Below are 22,153 nucleotides of genomic sequence, written 5' to 3'. Positions count from 1 at the left end.
ATGAAATCATAACAGATTTGGCAGTTTGCTTTCGAATGTAGTTTGGCTGGACAGCATAAATATATCCTCTATCTGTTGATTATAAGGCTGTTGAATGGGAGACAATTGGCATTGCTGGGGAGAAAGGAAAAATGGTACCCTTGTATGGTAGAGGGAGCTCTTTGCTAAGGCTGAGGGTTAGGGTCAAGGCAGAGGGGAGGGAATGTGACTAGCTGTTTCATGCACTGTAACGTCTACAGAACTGCTCAATGCTAACGTTTGCGATGCAGAGGAAAGGAATAAAAGTGGAGACAAATCTACTTCTGCTAGTGTCCAGAACATAGTCAGAAATCCGTCTGCAAAGACGAGAGTTTACAATTTTGCTACAACTAATCCAAAAGAGAAGGTCTTCCTTTCACTCTCTCTACTGTTTAACGCACTCAGCAAATGACAATTAATCAAAGAGCTCACTATTTAAACCAACAGTGTGTCTCCCTTTCCTGTCCACATTGAGTCAGTGGGTATTCTTAACACAACAATGAATTACAATTCATAAAGATTGAAATGAAAAGAATTCTCAGAGGTATAATAAAGAGCCAAGAATAAAAAGCTATTAGATCAAAGCGTGGTCAAAGTAGCAGAGTTTTAGGAGGGTCTTAAAGGAAGAGAAGGTGGTCGTGACATGGAGGGGTTTAGGAAGTGAATTTCAGAGTACAGCATCAAGACATCTGTACGTGCTGACGCCAATACAGCAGCAAGGGAGGGAGGGTTTGGAGAGTTGGAGTTGGGTGGGGGGGATGAGTTAGGGCAAGATGTGATTCAAAGACAAGGATATGAATCTTTCTAATTGAAAGCACTGGGAAACCAAGGGCTCATGTATGCTAAGAGGACTTGGGATAGTTGGAATGACAGGATGGGGCTAGAGGGTGAACTGAATTTTAAGGAGAATGGAAGACAAACAGTTTGAATGGAGGGAAATGGAGTGCAGAGATGATACAGACCCAGATCTTGGGATGGATGAACTATATGAACAGCTTTTATTACCCATGCTATTGGGCTGTGTCTATGGGATAAAGGTCACCTGCTTGTTTGACAGGGCATTGAAAATTTGATGCCCTATTTGTTGATAACTGCTTATAGAAATAATCCAAAAGGTGTAACCGTCACACAATATAGCAGGCAGCTCTCCACCTCCCCCAGTCCAGATCTCTCACCTCCAAGACAACGCACACACCATTACAGCATCTGAAACTAGAAGGGATGTTTTTATGAAGCTGCTGTCTCAGTTCATCATTTCTTCTGACAGGCACTCAGATCAGATCAGGGAACAGGCCACAGAGGTCGCCATGTGCTGGGGTCTGTGATGCTCCTGACAAAGCCATGACTCTCTGGAGGTATTCTTCCAGTTGAGTGCGACTCTGGGCTGACAAAAATGCAATCTGTAACGTCATCCCCGGCTTCCTCGCCTTTACAAAATATCCAGGCCGTCCGAGATTCAGAAGTTCAGAGTTCAAAGGACAATGACCATTTACATCAAACAGAACTGACTGTGCCTTCTGTCCACAACCGGGGTCGACACACTTGTTTCTCCCTCTGTCTTGATTATACCAACCTCAAATACTTTAAACTACATTCTGCCATAGCTTAAGACTGACGTATCTGCAGCACATTACCCCAAACCTTGTCTTTCACTGCTCAAACATCTGAGCAGGACAAAACCCAAAATGAATCGCACTCCTTCAATCTCTTTATCCTGCTTCTTTGAAGCACAAGCTGACAGCAAATAGTTTCAGGGTTAACCGCCCAGTCTAATACAGTTTCAGATCTCCTTGGTTTGGTTGCTTCATGTCACTGCACTGACAGAATGCCAGTGTCCCCCCAGCAGACAGATGAAGTCATACAGCAAGTTCACACACTGTTCCCCACACACAGGAGCTGACCCAGCCTCCCCCCACCTCCCTCAGAAAAAGAAAAGCTGACAGCTCGTTCAAGCATCTTCCTCCCTGGAACTCAGTGGCTTTGTGCAGGAAGCTGGGGGGCACCTCGAAAGCTCAGAAATTGCTGTCGATCCTGAGCTGCCGGCACCCCCCCCCCCCCCCTCTCTCTCTCTCTTTCTCTCTCTCTCTCTCTCCCTCTCCCTGGGTGTTCTGTGTGAAATGAAGCCTGGATTCCTCTTCCAACCCCTGCGCTGCGGCTCAACAGGAACTGAGCACAGCAGGACCCAAACGGGAGCAGGTCGTCAATCTGAGGATGAACCATCTTTAATCAGGCTGCCTGAAGCCCACACTCTCTAGGAGCTGCCACTGAACAGCAGCGTTGACAAAATCGCTACCTACCTTTCATGGCTGAGCACAGAATATACATCATTTGATGACTGCGCGGCCAAGGGTTTAGATCATGCCCGAGTCTCTCTCTCTCTCTCTCTTTGCCTTTTCAGCAGCTATGCTCTGCTACAGCATTGCCCGACAACACAGCCATCTGAAAATCCACGTGATCCAGTCATCTGTTCGCTCTCCACCCACTGCTAGTGATTGGCAGCTTCTACAGAAGTCTCATTCAGCCCAGGAACCTGCCTCCCAGGCACTACTCTGCTGTCTGCAGTCTCAGCCGCAGTCAGTCAGTCTCAGCCCCAGTCAGCCAGCAGTAGGGCTAATGCAGCTAGCCAACTCCACCGTACCGACCAACTCCAAAGCAGCCTTCCAACTTCGATTTCCCTCGCGTTCATCTGCACAATCGTTTTCCTCTTGGCCACAACATGGCCATTATATATCAGTGCCATCTGAGCACAGGGTTCCAGAGGAGATCACACCAAGGCAGTGAGGGGGGAAATTTGCTTTCAATTAGATAAATAGAAAGGCCATCCAACTGCTGCAAAACCGACCCTCCCCGACTCGCTGGAAACCCACCAGCCTGAGGTCGACTCAGGTGCTGATCTTGCTCATGTTGATCTTGCTTTGTGCACCTCCTGTGCAGTTGTAACCCTGTATGCCTCGCTCTGTCATAAGGAACCTTATGCTCTTAGGGGTGGCACCGTGGCTCAGTGGTTAGCACTGCTACTTCACAGCACCACGGGCGTGGGTTCGATTCCCACCTCAGGCGATGGTCTGCATGGAATTTGCACATTCTCCCCATGTCTGTGTGGGTTTCCTCCTGCAATCCCGATGAATGGCCATGCTAGGTTGCCCATAGTGATAGGTGCATTAGTCAGGGGTAAATGTAGGGGAGTGGGTCTGGGTGGTTTACTCTTTGGAGGGTCAGTGCGGACTAGTTGGGGCCTGTTCCTACACTGTAGGGAATTTAATCTGGATGTCCCTGTTGCTATGATCTGCCTGTACTGCTGGCAAAACAAAGCTTTTTGCTGTATTTAGGTACATGTGACGACATTAAGATTCATTCACAGGACGTGGGCATTGCTGGCTAGGCTATCCATTATTGTCCAGCCAGCACTTTGGAGTCAGCCACAATTCTGTGGGTCTGGAGTCACATGTAGGCCAGACCAGGTAAGGATGGCAGTTTCCTTCCCTAAAGGGAACCAGATGGATTTTTCCAACAATCAACAATGGCCATCATTAGACTCTTAAGTCCAGATTTTTGAAAATTGCCTTCGGTTTCCATCATCTGCCACAGCAGGACTTGAACTCAGGTCCCGAGGATTAATAGATCATAGAACGTACAGCATGGAAACAGGTCCTTTGGTCCAACCCGTCCATGCCGACCAGATATCCAAACCTAATCTAGTCCCAATTGCTAGCACTTGGCCCATATCCCTCTAAACCCTTCGTATTCATATACCCATCCAGACGCCTTTTAAATAATGTAATTGTGCCAGCCTCCACTTCCTCGGCAGCTCATTCCATATACGCACCACCCTCTGCATGAAAAAGTTGCCCCTTAAGTTTCTTATATCTTCCCCCTCTCACCCTAAACCTATGCCCTCTAGTTCTGGACTCCCCCACCCCAGAGAAAATACTTTGTCTATTTATCCTATCCATGCCCCTCATGATTTTATAAATCTCTATAAAGTCATCCCTCAGCTTTTGACGCTCCAGGGAAAACAGCCCTAGCCTATTCAACCTCTCCCTATAGCTCAAATCCTCCAACCCTGGCAACATCCATGTAAATCTTTTCTGAACCCTGTCAAGTTTCACAACATCCTTCCAATTGGAAGGAGACCAGAACTGCACGCAATCGAATTAATAGATTAATAGTCTTGTGATAATAACACTGACCCACCACTTCCACAGCGTATTTAAATGTACGGACTGCCAAATTATTTTTACTGCCTGGCCCACACATAATGGAGCCTGCATACTTACTTTTGAGCTGTTGCATGGGATCAAGGAATACAGCTCCTTTTCTGGTCTGACTCCAGACTCCACAACAACACAGTGAACTCTTAATTCCATAACAACCTTGTCAGTTTTCGAGGAAGTAGTTAACCTCTTTGTTTTGAGACAATTTTGGATGGACAATAATTTCTGGCACTGCCAATGACGGCTGTCTCTCGCAAACCAATTTTAAGAATAAGCAAGAAATGTAAAATTGCAGACTCTTTGTAAGAGATTTAGAAGCCTGATGTACTTTCTGTTGGCAGGAACAAAGATTCTGTTTCCTGATTCGGGCAAGGCAATGTTTATTGTTAATTTTGCAATTGTACTCTTTGAATTCACTGCATTGACAGAATAATAGGATCCCGACAGTATAGAAAGAGGCCATTTGATCACTGAGTCTGCACTGACCCTCCTGTTATTAGAATACTGAATGAACTCAGAAAGTCGTAATATTCGCCTATACCTGTGTTTTTGTTTTTGCTGCTGATTACCTATTATTTACTAATCTATGCTACTTAACTCTATGATCTGCCTGTATTGCTCACAAGACAGAGCTTTTCACTGTGCCTCCGTACATGTGACAATAAATTAAACTCAATTAAATTCAAGATCAACCCAACCAGACCACCACTCTATCCCCAACACGACAGGGCAATTTTAAGCATGGCCAATCCACTTACCTGCACATTTTTGGACTGTGTGGGGAAATCCACACAGAAATGGGGAGTATGTTCAAACTCCACACAGTCACTAGGAGTGGGGCAGCACTGTAGTTCAGTGGTTAGCACTGCAGCCTCACAGCGCCAGGGATCCGGGTTTGATTCCAGCCTCGGGCAACTGTCTGTGTGGAATTTGCACATTCTCCCTCAGTCTGTGTAGGTTTCCTCTGGGTGCTCTGGTTTCCTCCCATGGTCCAAAGATGTGCAGGTCAGGTGAATTGGCCATCGTAAATTGTCCATAGTGTTAGGTGCATTAGTCAGAGGGAAATGGGTCTGGGTAGGTTTACTCTTTGGAGGGTCAGTGTGGACTGGTTGGGCCAAGTGGCCTGTTTCGACACTGTAGGGATTCTAATCTAAAAGTTGGAGTCAAACTCAGGTGCCTGGCGCTGAGAGGCATCAGTGCTCACCACTGAGCCAGCCCTGTACAGAAAGATTGAATTGTTACAGTGTAGAAGGGAGCTATTCTACCCATTATGTCTCCTCTGGATCTCTGAATGAGCGGTTCACTTTGTGCCATTCTCCGCCCCCCCCTTTCCCATGTAATCCGACACACTCCTCCTTTTCAGGTAACGGTCTCGGTGTCTTTTGCATGTTGCAAATGCACCTGTCACTACCCCGCTCTCAGGCTGGTCATTTCAAACCTTGTACATTCTCTCTCTGGAAGTTTTCCTTTGATCCATCATTCCCCGAGACAAAACAGCCCCAGCTTCTTAAATCTGTCTTCACAACTGAACTTCCTGAAACATTTTGGCAAATCTTTTTGTGCACTTTCTCCAATGCCTTCACATCAATGATTTATCATGCAGATGCGTGTATGTTCTTCATGAATGCCTTCAAAATGGATCAATGGAACAAGTTGCAATCATTGAGTAAAATGGTGTTTGCCCAGACTTGAATTCAGACTGAGAACATTAGGGGTCCTGTGGTGTTGTAGTAATTTACAATCACTAAGCCCAGAAGTGTGGGTTCCAGGTCCACCTGCTCTAGAGAAATGTAATTACATCGCTGAAAAGACCGATTAGAAAATATCTAAACACAAAGACAACAATCTGCTGTCCAGGGACGTTAACATGAAGCATCATACATACTGGCCATGCTACTAGTCACTTTGCTAAATGTTGCCAACACACAATGTGCACCTGCTAATGCACACTGAACACCATTAACACTCATTGTGTACCGGCCTCATTCAGACTCAGCACCAATAACACTCACTGTGTTCCTCCTTCATTCACACTGAGGACCATTAACACTCACTGTGTTCCTGCCTCATTCACACAGAACACTATATACTCTCACTGTGTTCCTGCTACATTCACAGAATGTTTTTCTTTTTCACAGAAGGAGCGGGAGCAGCGGAGGAAGTGACGGGGACCAGAGGGGTAGCCGGGAAGGTAAGCAGTGAGTATAAATACTCACCCTTCGACACCAACGGCCATTTTAAGTGCGAGCAGCAGAGGAGAAGGAGCAGGAGCAGCGGAGGAAGTGACGTGGACTGGAGGGGCAGCTGGGAAGGAAAGCAGTGACCATATGTATCAGCAGGGCGGCTAAACCCGAGACTCTACTACTGTAGTGTCTCCCACCCACCCTCCTCCTCTAACCTAGTTAATAAGTAGGAAGAGCGGGAGCGATGACCAGGGGACTGCTGGTAATATATCTGGGTAGTGGCTGAACCCGAGACATTACACGTGTTGTGTCTCCCACGCGGTGGCCCCCTCCTCCTCCGCCCACCCCCCCCGCCCCCTCCTCTAACCAAAAATAGGACTCTGGTTTGTTAAGGTAAGGATTTTCTATTTCTTTATTGGTGAATGGTTAAAAACTTACTTTTTATGGTTTATCTATTAATTGGATTTTAGAAAAAGACTATAGGAGAGAGGTATCAGAAAGTATTTTAGCTCAAACCTATGCAAAGTAATAAAGTTATTAACTAAGCAGAGATGGCTGGGCAGGTGGTGTGCTGTAGCTGTATGATGTGGGAGCCGGCTGATTCCATTGTGAATGGCAGTGACCACATCTGCAGCAAGTGTTGGTTGCTGGAAGAACTCCGGCTCAGAGTTGATGATCTGGAATCTGAGCTTCGAACACTGCGGCACATCCGGGAGGGGGAGAGTTATCTGGACACTTTGTTTCAGGAGGCAGTCACACCTGGGAGATTAAGTAATTCACATTCAGCTAGTGATCAGGGACATCAGAGTGTGACTGTAAGTGAGGCAGGTAGCGGGAACCTGAGTTCAGGAGTGCAGGAGCCTCAGCCCTTGACCTTGTCCAACAGGTACGAGATTCTTGCTCCCTGTTCGGATGAGGAAAAAGGCTCTGGACAGGATGAGCCAGCTGACCGCAGCACCATGGTGCAGAAGGCCATTCAAGAGGGGGGAGCAAAAAGACAAGTTGTTGTTATAGGCGATTCTATAATTAGGGGGACAGATAGTATCCTTTGCAAGCCGGATCGGGAGTCTCGCATGGTGTGTTGCCTGCCTGGTGCCAGGGTGCGGGACATCTCCGACCGGCTTGAAAGGATATTGGAGCGGGAGGGGGAGGATCCAGTTGTTGTAGTCCACGTTGGGACTAACAACATAGGCAAAGCTAGGGTGGAGGACCTGTTTGGGGATTATCAAGCACTAGGAAGGAAATTGAAGTACAGGTCCTCAAGGGTCATAATCTCCGGATTACTGCCCAAGCCACGTGCCAATTGGCATAGGGATAAGAAAATTAGGGAAGTAAACACGTGACTAAGGGATTGGTGTGGAAAGAGGGATTCCATTTCATGGGGCATTGGCATCAGTTTTGGAACCGGGGTTATCTGTACCGTTGGGACGGTCTCCACCTGAACCGAACTGGTGCCAATGTTCTAGCGAAGAGGATAAATACGGTGGTCAGTAGGACTTTAAACTTCTGAGTTGGGGAAAAGGGAAAGTGAAAGCGACAGGGAGTTAAATGGAAAGATAAGCATGAGGATAGCATGTATGTGGGTGGATTTAACCTTGAGGCAGATTAGGAATGCAACAAAAAGGAAGGATAACTTAGGACATCCTATGACTTCCAATATCTCTAATGATAAGAATGTTAGCATTAAGGCACTTTACCTGAACGCTCGTAGCATTCGTAACAAAGGAGATGAACCAACGGCACAGATCATCGTGAATGATTATGATGTGGTAAGCATCACAAAGACATGGTTGCAGGGGGTTCAGGACTGGCAGTTAAACATCCAAGGACTTACAACTTATCGAAAAGACAGGGAGGTGGGCAGAGGGGGTGGGGTGGCCTTGTTAGTTAAGAACAAAATTAAATCTATGGCACTGAATGACATAGGGTCGGATGATGTGAAGTCTGTGTGGGTGGAATTGAGGAACCACAAAGGCAAAAAAACCATAATGGGAGTTATGTACAGACCTCCTAACAGTGGTCAGGACCAGAGGCGCAACATGTACCGAGAAATAGAAAAGGCATGTCAGAAAGGCAAGGTCACGGTGATCATGGGGGACTTCAATATGCAGGTGGACTGGGTAAATAAAATTGCCAGTGGATCCAAAGAAAGAGAATTCTTGGAATGCTTACAGGATAGCTTTTCGGAACAGCTTGTCATGGAGCCCACCAAGGGAGCAGGCTATTTTGGACCTAGTGCTATATAATGAACCAGACTTTATAAAAGATCTCAAAGTAAGGGAACACTTAGGAAGCAGCGATCATAATATAGTAGAGTTCAGTCTGCAGTTTGAAAGAGAGAAGGCAAAATTGGATGTAATGGTGTTACAGTTAAATAAAGGTAATTATGAGGGCAAGAGAGAGGAACTGACAAAAATAGACTGGAAGCAGAGCCTAGCAGGGAAGACAGTAGAGCAAAAATGGCAGGAGTTTGTGGGTATAATTAAGGACACTGTACAGAGGTTCATCCCCAAGAAAAGAAAGATTATCCGGGGAGGGATTAGACAGCCATGGCTGACAAAGGAAGTCAGGAAATGTATCAAAGAAAAAGAGAGATCCGATAAAGTGGCCAAGAGCACTGGGAAATCAGAAGATTAGGAAGGCTACAAAAACAGACAGAGGATAACAAAGAGAGAAGTAAGGAAGGAGAGGATCAAATATGAAGGTAGGCTAGCCAGTAATATTAGAAATGATACATAAGAATACATAAGAAACAAACGACAGGCAAAAGTAGACTTTGGGCCACTTCAAACTGATGCTGGAAGGCTAGTGATGGGAAATAAGGAAATAGCTGGAGAACTTAACAAGTACTTTGCGTCAGTCTTCACAGTGGAAGACATGAGTAATATCCCAACAATTAAAGGGAGTCAGGGGGCTGGGTTGAGTATGGTTGCCATTACAAAAGTGCTAGAAAAGCTAAAAGGTCTTAAGATTGACAAATCTCCTGGCCCCGATGGGCTACATCCTAGAGTTCTGAGGGAGGTGGCTGAGGAAATAGCGGAGGCATTGGTTGAGATCTTTCAAAAGTCACTGGAGTCAGGGAAAGTCCAGGCTGATTGGAAGACCGCTGTTGTAACCCCGTTGTTCTAGAAAGGATCAAGACAAAAGATAGAAAATTATAGGCCAATTAGCCTAACCTCGGATGATGGTAAAATTCTAGAATCCATCATCAAGGATGAGATTTCTAAATTCTTGGAAGAGCAGGGTCGGATTAGAACAAGTCAACATGGATTTAGTAAGGGGAGGTCGTGCCTGACAAACCTGTTAGAATTCTTTGAAGAGGTGACAAGTAGGTTAGACCAGGGAAACCCAGTGAATGTGGTCTATCTAGACTTCTAAAAGGCTTTTGATAAGGTGCCACACGGGAGGCTGCTGAGTAAGGTGAGGGCCCATGGTGTTCGAGGTGAGCTACTGGCATGGATTGGGTATTGGCTGTCTGACAGAAGGCAGAGAGTTGGGATAAGAGGTTCTTTTTTGGAATGGCAGCCAGTGACAAGTGGTGTCCCGCAGGGTTCAGTGTTGGGGCTGCAGCTGTTCACGTTATATATTAATGATCTGGATGAAGGGACTGTAGGCATTCTAGTGAAGTTTGCTGATGATACAATGTTAGGTGGACAGGCAGGTAGTACTAAGGAAGTGGGGAGGCTGCAGAAGGATCTAGACAGTTTGGGAGAGTGGTCCAGGAAATGGCTGATGAAGTTCAATATGAGCAAATGCGAGGTCTTGCACTTTGGAAAAAATAATACAAGCATGGACTACTTTCTAAATGGTGAGAAAATTCATAAAGCCAAAGTACAAAGGGATCTGGGAGTGTTTGTCGAGGATTCTCTAAAGGTAAACATGCAGGTTGAATCCGTGATTAAGAAAGCAAATGCAATGTTGTCATTTATCTCAAGAGGGTTGGAATATAAAAGCAGCGTTGTGCTACTGAGACTTTATAAAGCTCTGGTTAGGCCCCATTTGGGGTACTGTGTCCAGTTTTAAATTAGATTTAGATTTAGATTACTTACAGTGTGGAAACAGGCCCTTCGGCCCAACAAGTCCACACCGACCCGCCAAAGCGCAACCCACCCATTTCCCTACATTTACCCCTTCCTAACTACGGGCAATTTAGCATGGCCAAATCACCTAACCTGCACATCTTTTGGACTGTGGGAGGAAACTGGAGCACCCGGAGGAAACCCACGCAGACACGGGGAGAACGTGTCAAACTCCACACTGACAGTCGCCTGAGGCGGGAATTGAACCCGGGTCTCTGGCGCTGTGAGGCAGCAGTGCAAACCACTGTGCCACCGTGCCACCCCACACCTCAGGAGGGACATACTGGCACTGGAGCGTGTCCAGCGGAGATTCACACGGATGATCCCTGGAATGGTAGGTCTAACATACGAGTAACAGATGAGGATCCTGGGATTGTATTCATTGGAGTTTAGAAGGTTAAGGGGAGATCTAATAGAAATTTACAAGATAATACATGGCTTGGAAAGGGTGGACACGAAGAAATTGTTTCCGTTAGGTGGGGAGACTAGGACCCATGGGCACAGCCTTAAAATTAGAGGGGGTCAATTCAGAACAGAAATGCGGAGACATTTCTTCAGCGAGAGAGTGGTGGGCCTGTGGAATTCATTGTTGTGGAGTGCAGTGGAGGGCGGGACGGTAAATGTTTTCAAGGCAGAGATTGATAATTTTTAATGTCACAAGGAATTAAGGGCTATGGGGAGAATGTGGGTAAGTGGAGTTGAAATGCCCATCAGCCATGATTGAATGGCGGAGTAGACTCGATGGGCCGAATGGCCTAACTTCCACTCCTATGTCTTATGGTCTTAACACCATGAACACTCACTGAGTTCCTGCTTCATTCACGCACAGCACCATTAACATTCACTCTGTTCCTGCGTCATTCACACTCAGCACCACTAACACTCACTGTGTTCCTGCGTCTATCTCACACAGCACCATTAACACTCATTGAGTTCCTGCTTCATTCACATTGAACACCATAAACAGTGTGTGTTCCTGGTCTTTTCAAACACACCAGTAACATTCACAGTGTTCCTGCTTCATTCACACACAGCACCATTAACACTGACTCTGTTCCTGCGTCATTCTCACTGAACACCATTAACACTCAGGGTGTTCCTGCTACATTCACACTGAGCAGCATTAGCATTCACTGTGTTCCTGCTTCATTCATGCAGAAAACCATTAATACTCACTTTGTTCCTGCCTCATTTACACTGAACAGCGTTAACCCTCACTGTTTACCTGCTTCATTAACACTCAGCACCATTATTGCTTACTGTGTTCCTGCTACATTCACAGTGCACACCATTAACACTCAATGTGTTCCTGCCTCTTTCACACTGAACAGCATTAACACTCGTTGTGTTACAGCTTCATTCACACTGAACACCATTAACACTCACAATGTTCCAGCTTCATTCATACTGAACATCATTAACACTCACTGTGTTCTTGCCTCTCTCACACTGAACACCATTAACACTCACTCTGTTCCTGCTTCTATCTCACACAGCACCATTAACACTCACTGCGTTCCTGCCTCATTCACATTGAACACCATTAACACTCATTGTGTTCCTGCTACATTCACACTGAACATCATGAACACTCACTGTGTTCTAGCTTCATTCACACTGAACACCATTAACAATCACTGTGTTCCAGCTTCATTCGCACTGAACACCATTAACACTCACTCTGTTCCATGTTCATTCACACTGAACACCGTTAATACTCACTGTGTTCCTGCTTCATTCACACTGAACGCCATTAACACTCACTGTGTTCCTGCTTCATTCACACTGAACATCATTAACACTCACTGTGTTCTTGCCTCTCTCACACTGAACACCATTAACACTCACTCTGTTCCTGCTTCTATCTCACACAGCACCATTAACACTCACTGCGTTCCTGCCTCATTCACATTGAACACCATTAACACTCATTGTGTTCCTGCTACATTCACACTGAACATCATGAACACTCACTGTGTTCTAGCTTCATTCACACTGAACACCATTAACACTCACTGTGTTCCAGCTTCATTCGCACTGAACACCAATAACACTCACTCTGTTCCATGTTCATTCACACTGAACACCGTTAATACTCACTGTGTTCCTGCTTCATTCACACTGAACGCCATTAACACTCACTGTGTTCCTGCTTCATTCACACTGAACATCATTAACACTCACTGTGTTCCTGCTTCATTCAGACTGAACACCATTAACAACACTGTGTTCCTGCTACATTCACACTTAACGGCATTAACACTCACTCTTTTACAGACTCTTTCAGACTGAACACCATTAACACACACTGTGTTCCTGCTACATTCACACTGAACGCCATTAACACTCACTCTTTTACTGACTCTTTCAGACTGAACACCAGAATCACTCACTGTGTTCCTTCTTCTTTCTATACCCAGCACCATTAACACTCACTCTGTTCCTGCATCAAACATACAGATCACTATTTACTCTCACTGCGTTTCAGTATCATTCACACTGAACACCATTATCACTCACTGTGTTCCTGCTACATTCACACTGAGCACCAAGTTTCACTGTGTACCTGCTTCATTTCCACTGAACACCATTAACACTAACTGTGTTCCTGCTACATTCACACTGAACGCCATTAACGCTCACTCTTTTACTGATACTTTCAGACTAAATACCAGAAACAGTCAATGTGATCCTTCTTCTTTCTATACCCAGCACCATTAACACTCACTGTGTTCCTGCTTCAAACATACAGATCACTATTTACTCTCATTGCATTTCAGTATCATTCACACTGAACACCATGAACACTGACTGAGTTCCTCCTTCATTCACACAGAAAACCATTAATACTCACTGTGTTCCAGCTTCATTAACATTCAGCACCATTATCGCTTACTGTGTTCCTGCTTCATTCACACTGAACGCCATTAACACTCACTGTGTTCCTGCTTCATTTGCACTGAACACCATTATCGCTCACTGTGTTCCTGCGACACTCACACTGAAGACCATTAACACTCACTGTGTTCCTGCTTCATTTGCACTGAACACCATTATCGCTCACTGTGTTCCTGCGACACTCACACTGAACACCATTAACTCTCACTGTGTTCCTGCTTCATTCACACTGAACACCATTAACACTCACTGTGTTCCTGCGACACTCACACTGAACACCATTAACACTCACTGTATTCCTGCTTCATTCACACTGAACACCATTAACACTCACTGTGTTCCTGCGTCATTCACACAAAGCACCATTAACACTCACTCTGTTCCTGCGTCATTCAGACTGAACACAATTAACACTCACTGTGTTCCTGCTTCAAACATACAGATCACTATTTACTGTTACTGCGTTTCAGTACCATTCACACTGAACACCATTATCACTCACTGTGTTCCTGCTACATTCACACTGAGCATCAAGTTTCACTGTGTATCTGCTTCATTTGCACTGAACACCATAAACACTTACTGTGTTCCTACTACATTCACACTGAACACCATTAACACTCACTGTGTTCCTGCTTCATTCACACTGAGCACCAAGTTTCACTGTGTACCTGCTTCATTTGCACTGAACACCATAAACACTTACTGTGTTCCTGCTACATTCACACTGAACACCATTAACACTCACTGTGTTCCTGCTTCATTTGCACAGAAGACCATTACATCTCACTGTGTTCCTGCTTCATTCACACACAGAACGCTATTCACACTCACTGTGTTCCATCGTCATTCACACTGAAACCCATTAACACTGACTGCATTCGTACTTAATTCACAATGAACACCATTAACCCTCACTGTGTTCCTGCTTCATTTACACTGAAGACCATTAACGCTCACTGTGTTCCTGCTTCATTCACACTGAATATCATGAATACTCACTGTGTTCTGTCTTCATTAACACTGAACACCACTAACACTCACTGTATTCCTGCTTCATTTGCACTGAACACCATTAACACTCACTCTTTTACTAACTCTTTCAGACTGAACACCAGAAACACTCACTGTGTTCCTTCTACTTTCATACCAAACACAATTAAAACTCACTGCGATCCTGTCTCATTCACACTGAATATGATTAACACTCACTGTGTTCCTGCGTCATTCACACTCACTACCATTAACACTCACTGTGTTCTCGCAACATTCACACTGAACTCCATTAACACTCACTGTGTTCCTGTTTGATTTGCACTGAACACCATGAACACTCACTGTGTTCCTGCTACATTCACACTGAACACCATAAACACTCACTGTGTTCCTTTTTCTTTCTATACCCAGCACCATTAACACTCACTGTGTTCCTGCTGCAAACACACAGATCACTATTTACTCTCACTGCGTTTCAGTATCATTCACACTGAACACCATTAACACTCACTGTTTTCCTGCTTCATTAACACTCAGCACCATTATCGCTCACTGTGTTCTTCCTACATTCACAGTGCACACCATTAACACTCACTGTGTTCCTGCTTCTTTCGCACACAACACCACTAACTCTCACTGTGTACCTGCTTCATTTACACTGAAGACCATTAACGCTCACTGTGTTCCTGCTTCATTCACACTGAATATCATGAACACTCACTGTGTTCTGTCTTCATTAACACTGAACACCACTAACACTCACTGTATTCCTGCTTCATTTGCACTGAACACCATTAACACTCACTCTTTTACTGACTCTTTCAGACTGAACACCAGAAACACTCACTGTGTTCCTTCTTCTTTCATACCCAGCACCATTAACACTCACTGTGTTCCTGCTTCAAACATACAGATCACTATTTACTCTCACTGCGTTTCAGTATCATTCACACTGAACACCATTATCACTCACTGTGTACCTGCTTCATTTACACTGAACACCATAACACTCACGGTAATCCTGTCTCATTCACACTGAATACGATTAACACTCACTGTGTACCTGCTACATTCACACTGAACGCCATTAACACTCACTCTTTTACTGACTCTTTCAGACTGAACACCAGAAACACTCACTGTGATCCTTCTTCTTTCTATACCCAGCACCATTAACACTCACTGTGTTCCTGCATCAAACATACAGATCACTATTTACTCTCACTGCGTTTCAGTATCATTCACACTGAACACCATTATCACTCACTGTGTTCCTGCTACATTCACACTGAGCACCAAGTTTCACTGTGTACCTGCTTCATTCACACTGAACACCATTAACACTAACTGTGTTCCTGCTACATTCACACTGAACACCATTATCACTCACTGTGTTCCTGCTACATTCACACTGAACACCAAGTTTCACTGTGTACCTGCTTCATTTGCACTGAACACCATTAACACTAACTGTGTTCCTGCTACATTCACACTGAACACCATTATCACTCACTGTGTTCCTGCTACATTCACACTGAACACCAAGTTTCACTGTGTACCTGCTTCATTTGCACTGAACACCATTAACACTAACTGTGTTCCTGCTACATTCACACTGAACACCATTATCACTCACTGTGTTCCTGCTACATTCACACTGAACACCATTAACACTCACTTTGTTCCTGCTACATTAACACTTAGCACCATTATCGCTCACTGTGTTCCTGCGTCATTCACACTGAACACCATTAAGACTCACTGTGTTCCTGCTTCATTCACACTGAACACAATTAACACTCACTGTGTTCCTGCTTCTTTCGCACACTACACCACTGACACTCACTGTGTTCCTGCTTCATTCACAGTCAGCACCATTAACACTCACTGTGTTCCTGCTTCATTGACACTGAACATCATTGACATTCACTGTGTTCCTGCTACATTTGCACTGAACACCATTAACACCAACTGTGTACCTGCTTCATTCACACACAGCACCATGAACACTCACTGTGTTCCTGCTTCATTTATAGTGAAGCAGAAAGTGAGGACTGCAGATGCTGGAGATTGGAGCCGAAAATGTTTTGCTGGAAAATCGCAGCAGGTCAGGCAGCCTCGAAGGGGCAGGAGAATCGACGTTTCGGGCATGAGCCCTTCTTCTTCAGCATCTGCAGACCTCACTTTCTCCTAGTTGATGTTAACCCAGTGCGAATACTCTTACAGGGATGTCTTCCTTGAAGAAGCTGTTTTCCTCCCTCTACAAGGACGAATTTACAGTGAACACCATTAACACTTACTGTGTTTCTGTGACACTCACATGGAACACCATTAACACTCACTGTGTTCCTGCTTCATTCACACTGAACACCATTAACACTCACTATGTTCCTGCGTCATTCACACTGAACACCATTAACACTCACTGTATTCCTGCCTCATTCACACTGAACACCACTAACACTCACTGTGTTCCTGCTACATTCAGACTGAACACCACTGACACTCACTGTGTTCCTTTTTCTTTCTATACCCAGCACCATTAACACTCACTGTGTTCCTGCTTCAAACATACAGATCACTATTTACTCTCACTGCGTTTCAGTATCATTCAACTGAACACCATTATCACTCACTGTGTACCTGCTACATTCACACTGAGCACCAAGTTTCACTGTGTACCTGCTTCATTTGCACTGAACACCATAAACACTTACTGTGTTCCTGCTACATTCACACTGAACACCATTAACACTCACTGTGTTCCTGCGTCATTCACACTGAACAGCACTAACACTCACTGTGTTCCTTCTTCTTTCATACCCAGCACCATTAACACTCACTGTGTTCTAGCTACATTCACACTGAACACCATTAACACTCACTATGTTCCTGCGTCATTCACACTGAACTCCATTAACACTCACTGTGTTCCTGCGTCATTCACACACAGCACCATTAACACTCACTGTGTTCCTGCTTCATTCACACTGAACACCATTAACACACACTGTGTTCCTGCTACATTCACACTGAACGGCATTAACACTCACTCTTTTACTGACTCTTTCAGACTGAACACCAGAAACACTCACTGTTTTCCTGCTTCTTTCGCACACAACACCACTAACACCTACTGTGTTCCTGCGTCATTCACACTGAACACCATTAACACTCACTGTGTTCCTGCTTCTTTCGCACACAACACCACTAACATTCACTGTGTTCCTGCGTCATTCACACTGAACACAATTAATACTCACTGTGTTCCTGCTTCTTTCGCACACAACACCACTAACACCTACTGTGTTCCTGCGTCATTCACACTGAACACCACTAACACTCACTGTGTTCCTGCGTCATTCACACTGAACACAATTAATACTCACTGTGTTCCTGCTTCTTTCGCACACTATACCACTAACACTCACTGTGTTCCTGCTTCATTCACACTGAACACCATTAACACTCACTTTGTTCCTGCTACATTCACACTGAACGCCATTAACGCTCACTCTTTTACTGACTCTTTCAGACTGAATACCAGAAACACTCACTGTGTTCCTTCTGCTTTTTATACCCAGCACCATTAACACTCACTGTGTTCCTGCTGCAAACACACAGATCACTATTTACTCTCACTGCGTTTCAGTATCATTCACACTGAACACCATTAACACTCACTGTTTTCCTGCTTCATTAACACTCAGCACCATTATCGCTCACTGTGTTCTTCCTACATTCACAGTGCACACCATTAACACTCACTGTGTTCCTGCTTCTTTCGCACACAACACCACTAACTCTCACTGTGTACCTGCTTCATTTACACTGAAGACCATTAACGCTCACTGTGTTCCTGCTTCATTCACACTGAATATCATGAACACTCACTGTGTTCTGTCTTCATTAACACTGAACACCACTAACACTCACTGTATTCCTGCTTCATTTGCACTGAACACCATTAACACTCACTCTTTTACTGACTCTTTCAGACTGAACACCAGAAACACTCACTGTGTTCCTTCTTCTTTCATACCCAGCACCATTAACACTCACTGTGTTCCTGCTTCAAACATACAGATCACTATTTACTCTCACTGCGTTTCAGTATCATTCACACTGAACACCATTATCACTCACTGTGTACCTGCTTCATTTACACTGAACACCATAACACTCACGGTAATCCTGTCTCATTCACACTGAATACGATTAACACTCACTGTGTACCTGCTACATTCACACTGAACGCCATTAACACTCACTCTTTTACTGACTCTTTCAGACTGAACACCAGAAACACTCACTGTGATCCTTCTTCTTTCTATACCCAGCACCATTAACACTCACTGTGTTCCTGCATCAAACATACAGATCACTATTTACTCTCACTGCGTTTCAGTATCATTCACACTGAACACCATTATCACTCACTGTGTTCCTGCTACATTCACACTGAGCACCAAGTTTCACTGTGTACCTGCTTCATTCACACTGAACACCATTAACACTAACTGTGTTCCTGCTACATTCACACTGAACACCATTATCACTCACTGTGTTCCTGCTACATTCACACTGAACACCAAGTTTCACTGTGTACCTGCTTCATTTGCACTGAACACCATTAACACTAACTGTGTTCCTGCTACATTCACACTGAACACCATTATCACTCACTGTGTTCCTGCTACATTCACACTGAACACCAAGTTTCACTGTGTACCTGCTTCATTTGCACTGAACACCATTAACACTAACTGTGTTCCTGCTACATTCACACTGAACACCATTATCACTCACTGTGTTCCTGCTACATTCACACTGAACACCATTAACACTCACTTTGTTCCTGCTACATTAACACTTAGCACCATTATCGCTCACTGTGTTCCTGCGTCATTCACACTGAACACCATTAAGACTCACTGTGTTCCTGCTTCATTCACACTGAACACAATTAACACTCACTGTGTTCCTGCTTCTTTCGCACACTACACCACTGACACTCACTGTGTTCCTGCTTCATTCACAGTCAGCACCATTAACACTCACTGTGTTCCTGCTTCATTGACACTGAACATCATTGACATTCACTGTGTTCCTGCTACATTTGCACTGAACACCATTAACACCAACTGTGTACCTGCTTCATTCACACACAGCACCATGAACACTCACTGTGTTCCTGCTTCATTTATAGTGAAGCAGAAAGTGAGGACTGCAGATGCTGGAGATTGGAGCCGAAAATGTTTTGCTGGAAAATCGCAGCAGGTCAGGCAGCCTCGAAGGGGCAGGAGAATCGACGTTTCGGGCATGAGCCCTTCTTCTTCAGCATCTGCAGACCTCACTTTCTCCTAGTTGATGTTAACCCAGTGCGAATACTCTTACAGGGATGTCTTCCTTGAAGAAGCTGTCTTCCTCCCTCTACAAGGACGAATTTACAGTGAACACCATTAACACTTACTGTGTTTCTGTGACACTCACATGGAACACCATTAACACTCACTGTGTTCCTGCTTCATTCACACTGAACACCATTAACACTCACTATGTTCCTGCGTCATTCACACTGAACACCATTAACACTCACTGTATTCCTGCCTCATTCACACTGAACACCACTAACACTCACTGTGTTCCTGCTACATTCAGACTGAACACCACTGACACTCACTGTGTTCCTTTTTCTTTCTATACCCAGCACCATTAACACTCACTGTGTTCCTGCTTCAAACATACAGATCACTATTTACTCTCACTGCGTTTCAGTATCATTCAACTGAACACCATTATCACTCACTGTGTACCTGCTACATTCACACTGAGCACCAAGTTTCACTGTGTACCTGCTTCATTTGCACTGAACACCATAAACACTTACTGTGTTCCTGCTACATTCACACTGAACACCATTAACACTCACTGTGTTCCTGCGTCATTCACACTGAACAGCACTAACACTCACTGTGTTCCTTCTTCTTTCATACCCAGCACCATTAACACTCACTGTGTTCTAGCTACATTCACACTGAACACCATTAACACTCACTATGTTCCTGCGTCATTCACACTGAACTCCATTAACACTCACTGTGTTCCTGCGTCATTCACACACAGCACCATTAACACTCACTGTGTTCCTGCTTCATTCACACTGAACACCATTAACACACACTGTGTTCCTGCTACATTCACACTGAACGGCATTAACACTCACTCTTTTACTGACTCTTTCAGACTGAACACCAGAAACACTCACTGTTTTCCTGCTTCTTTCGCACACAACACCACTAACACCTACTGTGTTCCTGCGTCATTCACACTGAACACCATTAACACTCACTGTGTTCCTGCTTCTTTCGCACACAACACCACTAACATTCACTGTGTTCCTGCGTCATTCACACTGAACACAATTAATACTCACTGTGTTCCTGCTTCTTTCGCACACAACACCACTAACACCTACTGTGTTCCTGCGTCATTCACACTGAACACCACTAACACTCACTGTGTTCCTGCGTCATTCACACTGAACACAATTAATACTCACTGTGTTCCTGCTTCTTTCGCACACTATACCACTAACACTCACTGTGTTCCTGCTTCATTCACACTGAACACCATTAACACTCACTTTGTTCCTGCTACATTCACACTGAACGCCATTAACGCTCACTCTTTTACTGACTCTTTCAGACTGAATACCAGAAACACTCACTGTGTTCCTTCTGCTTTTTATACCCAGCACCATTAACACTCACTGTGTTCCTGCTGCAAACACACAGATCACTATTTACTCTCACTGCGTTTCAGTATCATTCACACTGAACACCATTAACACTCACTGTTTTCCTGCTTCATTAACACTCAGCACCATTATCGCTCACTGTGTTCTTCCTACATTCACAGTGCACACCATTAACACTCACTGTGTTCCTGCTTCTTTCGCACACAACACCACTAACTCTCACTGTGTACCTGCTTCATTTACACTGAAGACCATTAACGCTCACTGTGTTCCTGCTTCATTCACACTGAATATCATGAACACTCACTGTGTTCTGTCTTCATTAACACTGAACACCACTAACACTCACTGTATTCCTGCTTCATTTGCACTGAACACCATTAACACTCACTCTTTTACTGACTCTTTCAGACTGAACACCAGAAACACTCACTGTGTTCCTTCTTCTTTCATACCCAGCACCATTAACACTCACTGTGTTCCTGCTTCAAACATACAGATCACTATTTACTCTCACTGCGTTTCAGTATCATTCACACTGAACACCATTATCACTCACTGTGTACCTGCTTCATTTACACTGAACACCATAACACTCACGGTAATCCTGTCTCATTCACACTGAATACGATTAACACTCACTGTGTACCTGCTACATTCACACTGAACGCCATTAACACTCACTCTTTTACTGACTCTTTCAGACTGAACACCAGAAACACTCACTGTGATCCTTCTTCTTTCTATACCCAGCACCATTAACACTCACTGTGTTCCTGCATCAAACATACAGATCACTATTTACTCTCACTGCGTTTCAGTATCATTCACACTGAACACCATTATCACTCACTGTGTTCCTGCTACATTCACACTGAGCACCAAGTTTCACTGTGTACCTGCTTCATTCACACTGAACACCATTAACACTAACTGTGTTCCTGCTACATTCACACTGAACACCATTATCACTCACTGTGTTCCTGCTACATTCACACTGAACAC

The 22,153-nt window shown here is 44.6% G+C and overlaps 1 protein-coding gene across 2 annotated transcripts in view; it reads right to left on the bottom strand.

The window, feature by feature from the left end:
• Positions 1-22,153, bottom strand: part of LOC140458481 (nuclear receptor ROR-alpha A) — a 915,004-nt gene that overhangs the window by 190,238 nt on the left and 702,613 nt on the right. The window contains exon 1 of one of the 2 annotated variants that reach the window (XM_072553142.1): positions 2,316-2,463. The exons of the other annotated variant lie outside the window; for it this stretch is intronic. Within the exon in view, the coding sequence (XP_072409243.1) occupies positions 2,316-2,346 (31 nt within the window). The 5' untranslated portion in view covers positions 2,347-2,463. Of the gene's footprint in view, positions 1-2,315; positions 2,464-22,153 lie in introns of those variants that run through there. 2 annotated transcript variants of the gene reach the window in all.

Source organism: Chiloscyllium punctatum, chromosome 33 (assembly GCF_047496795.1).
Source record: "Chiloscyllium punctatum isolate Juve2018m chromosome 33, sChiPun1.3, whole genome shotgun sequence".
NCBI classification, from domain to species: domain Eukaryota; kingdom Metazoa; phylum Chordata; class Chondrichthyes; order Orectolobiformes; family Hemiscylliidae; genus Chiloscyllium; species Chiloscyllium punctatum.
Note: the sequence above shows the minus strand (reverse complement) of the source record. Positions and strands in the feature narration are given on the sequence as shown.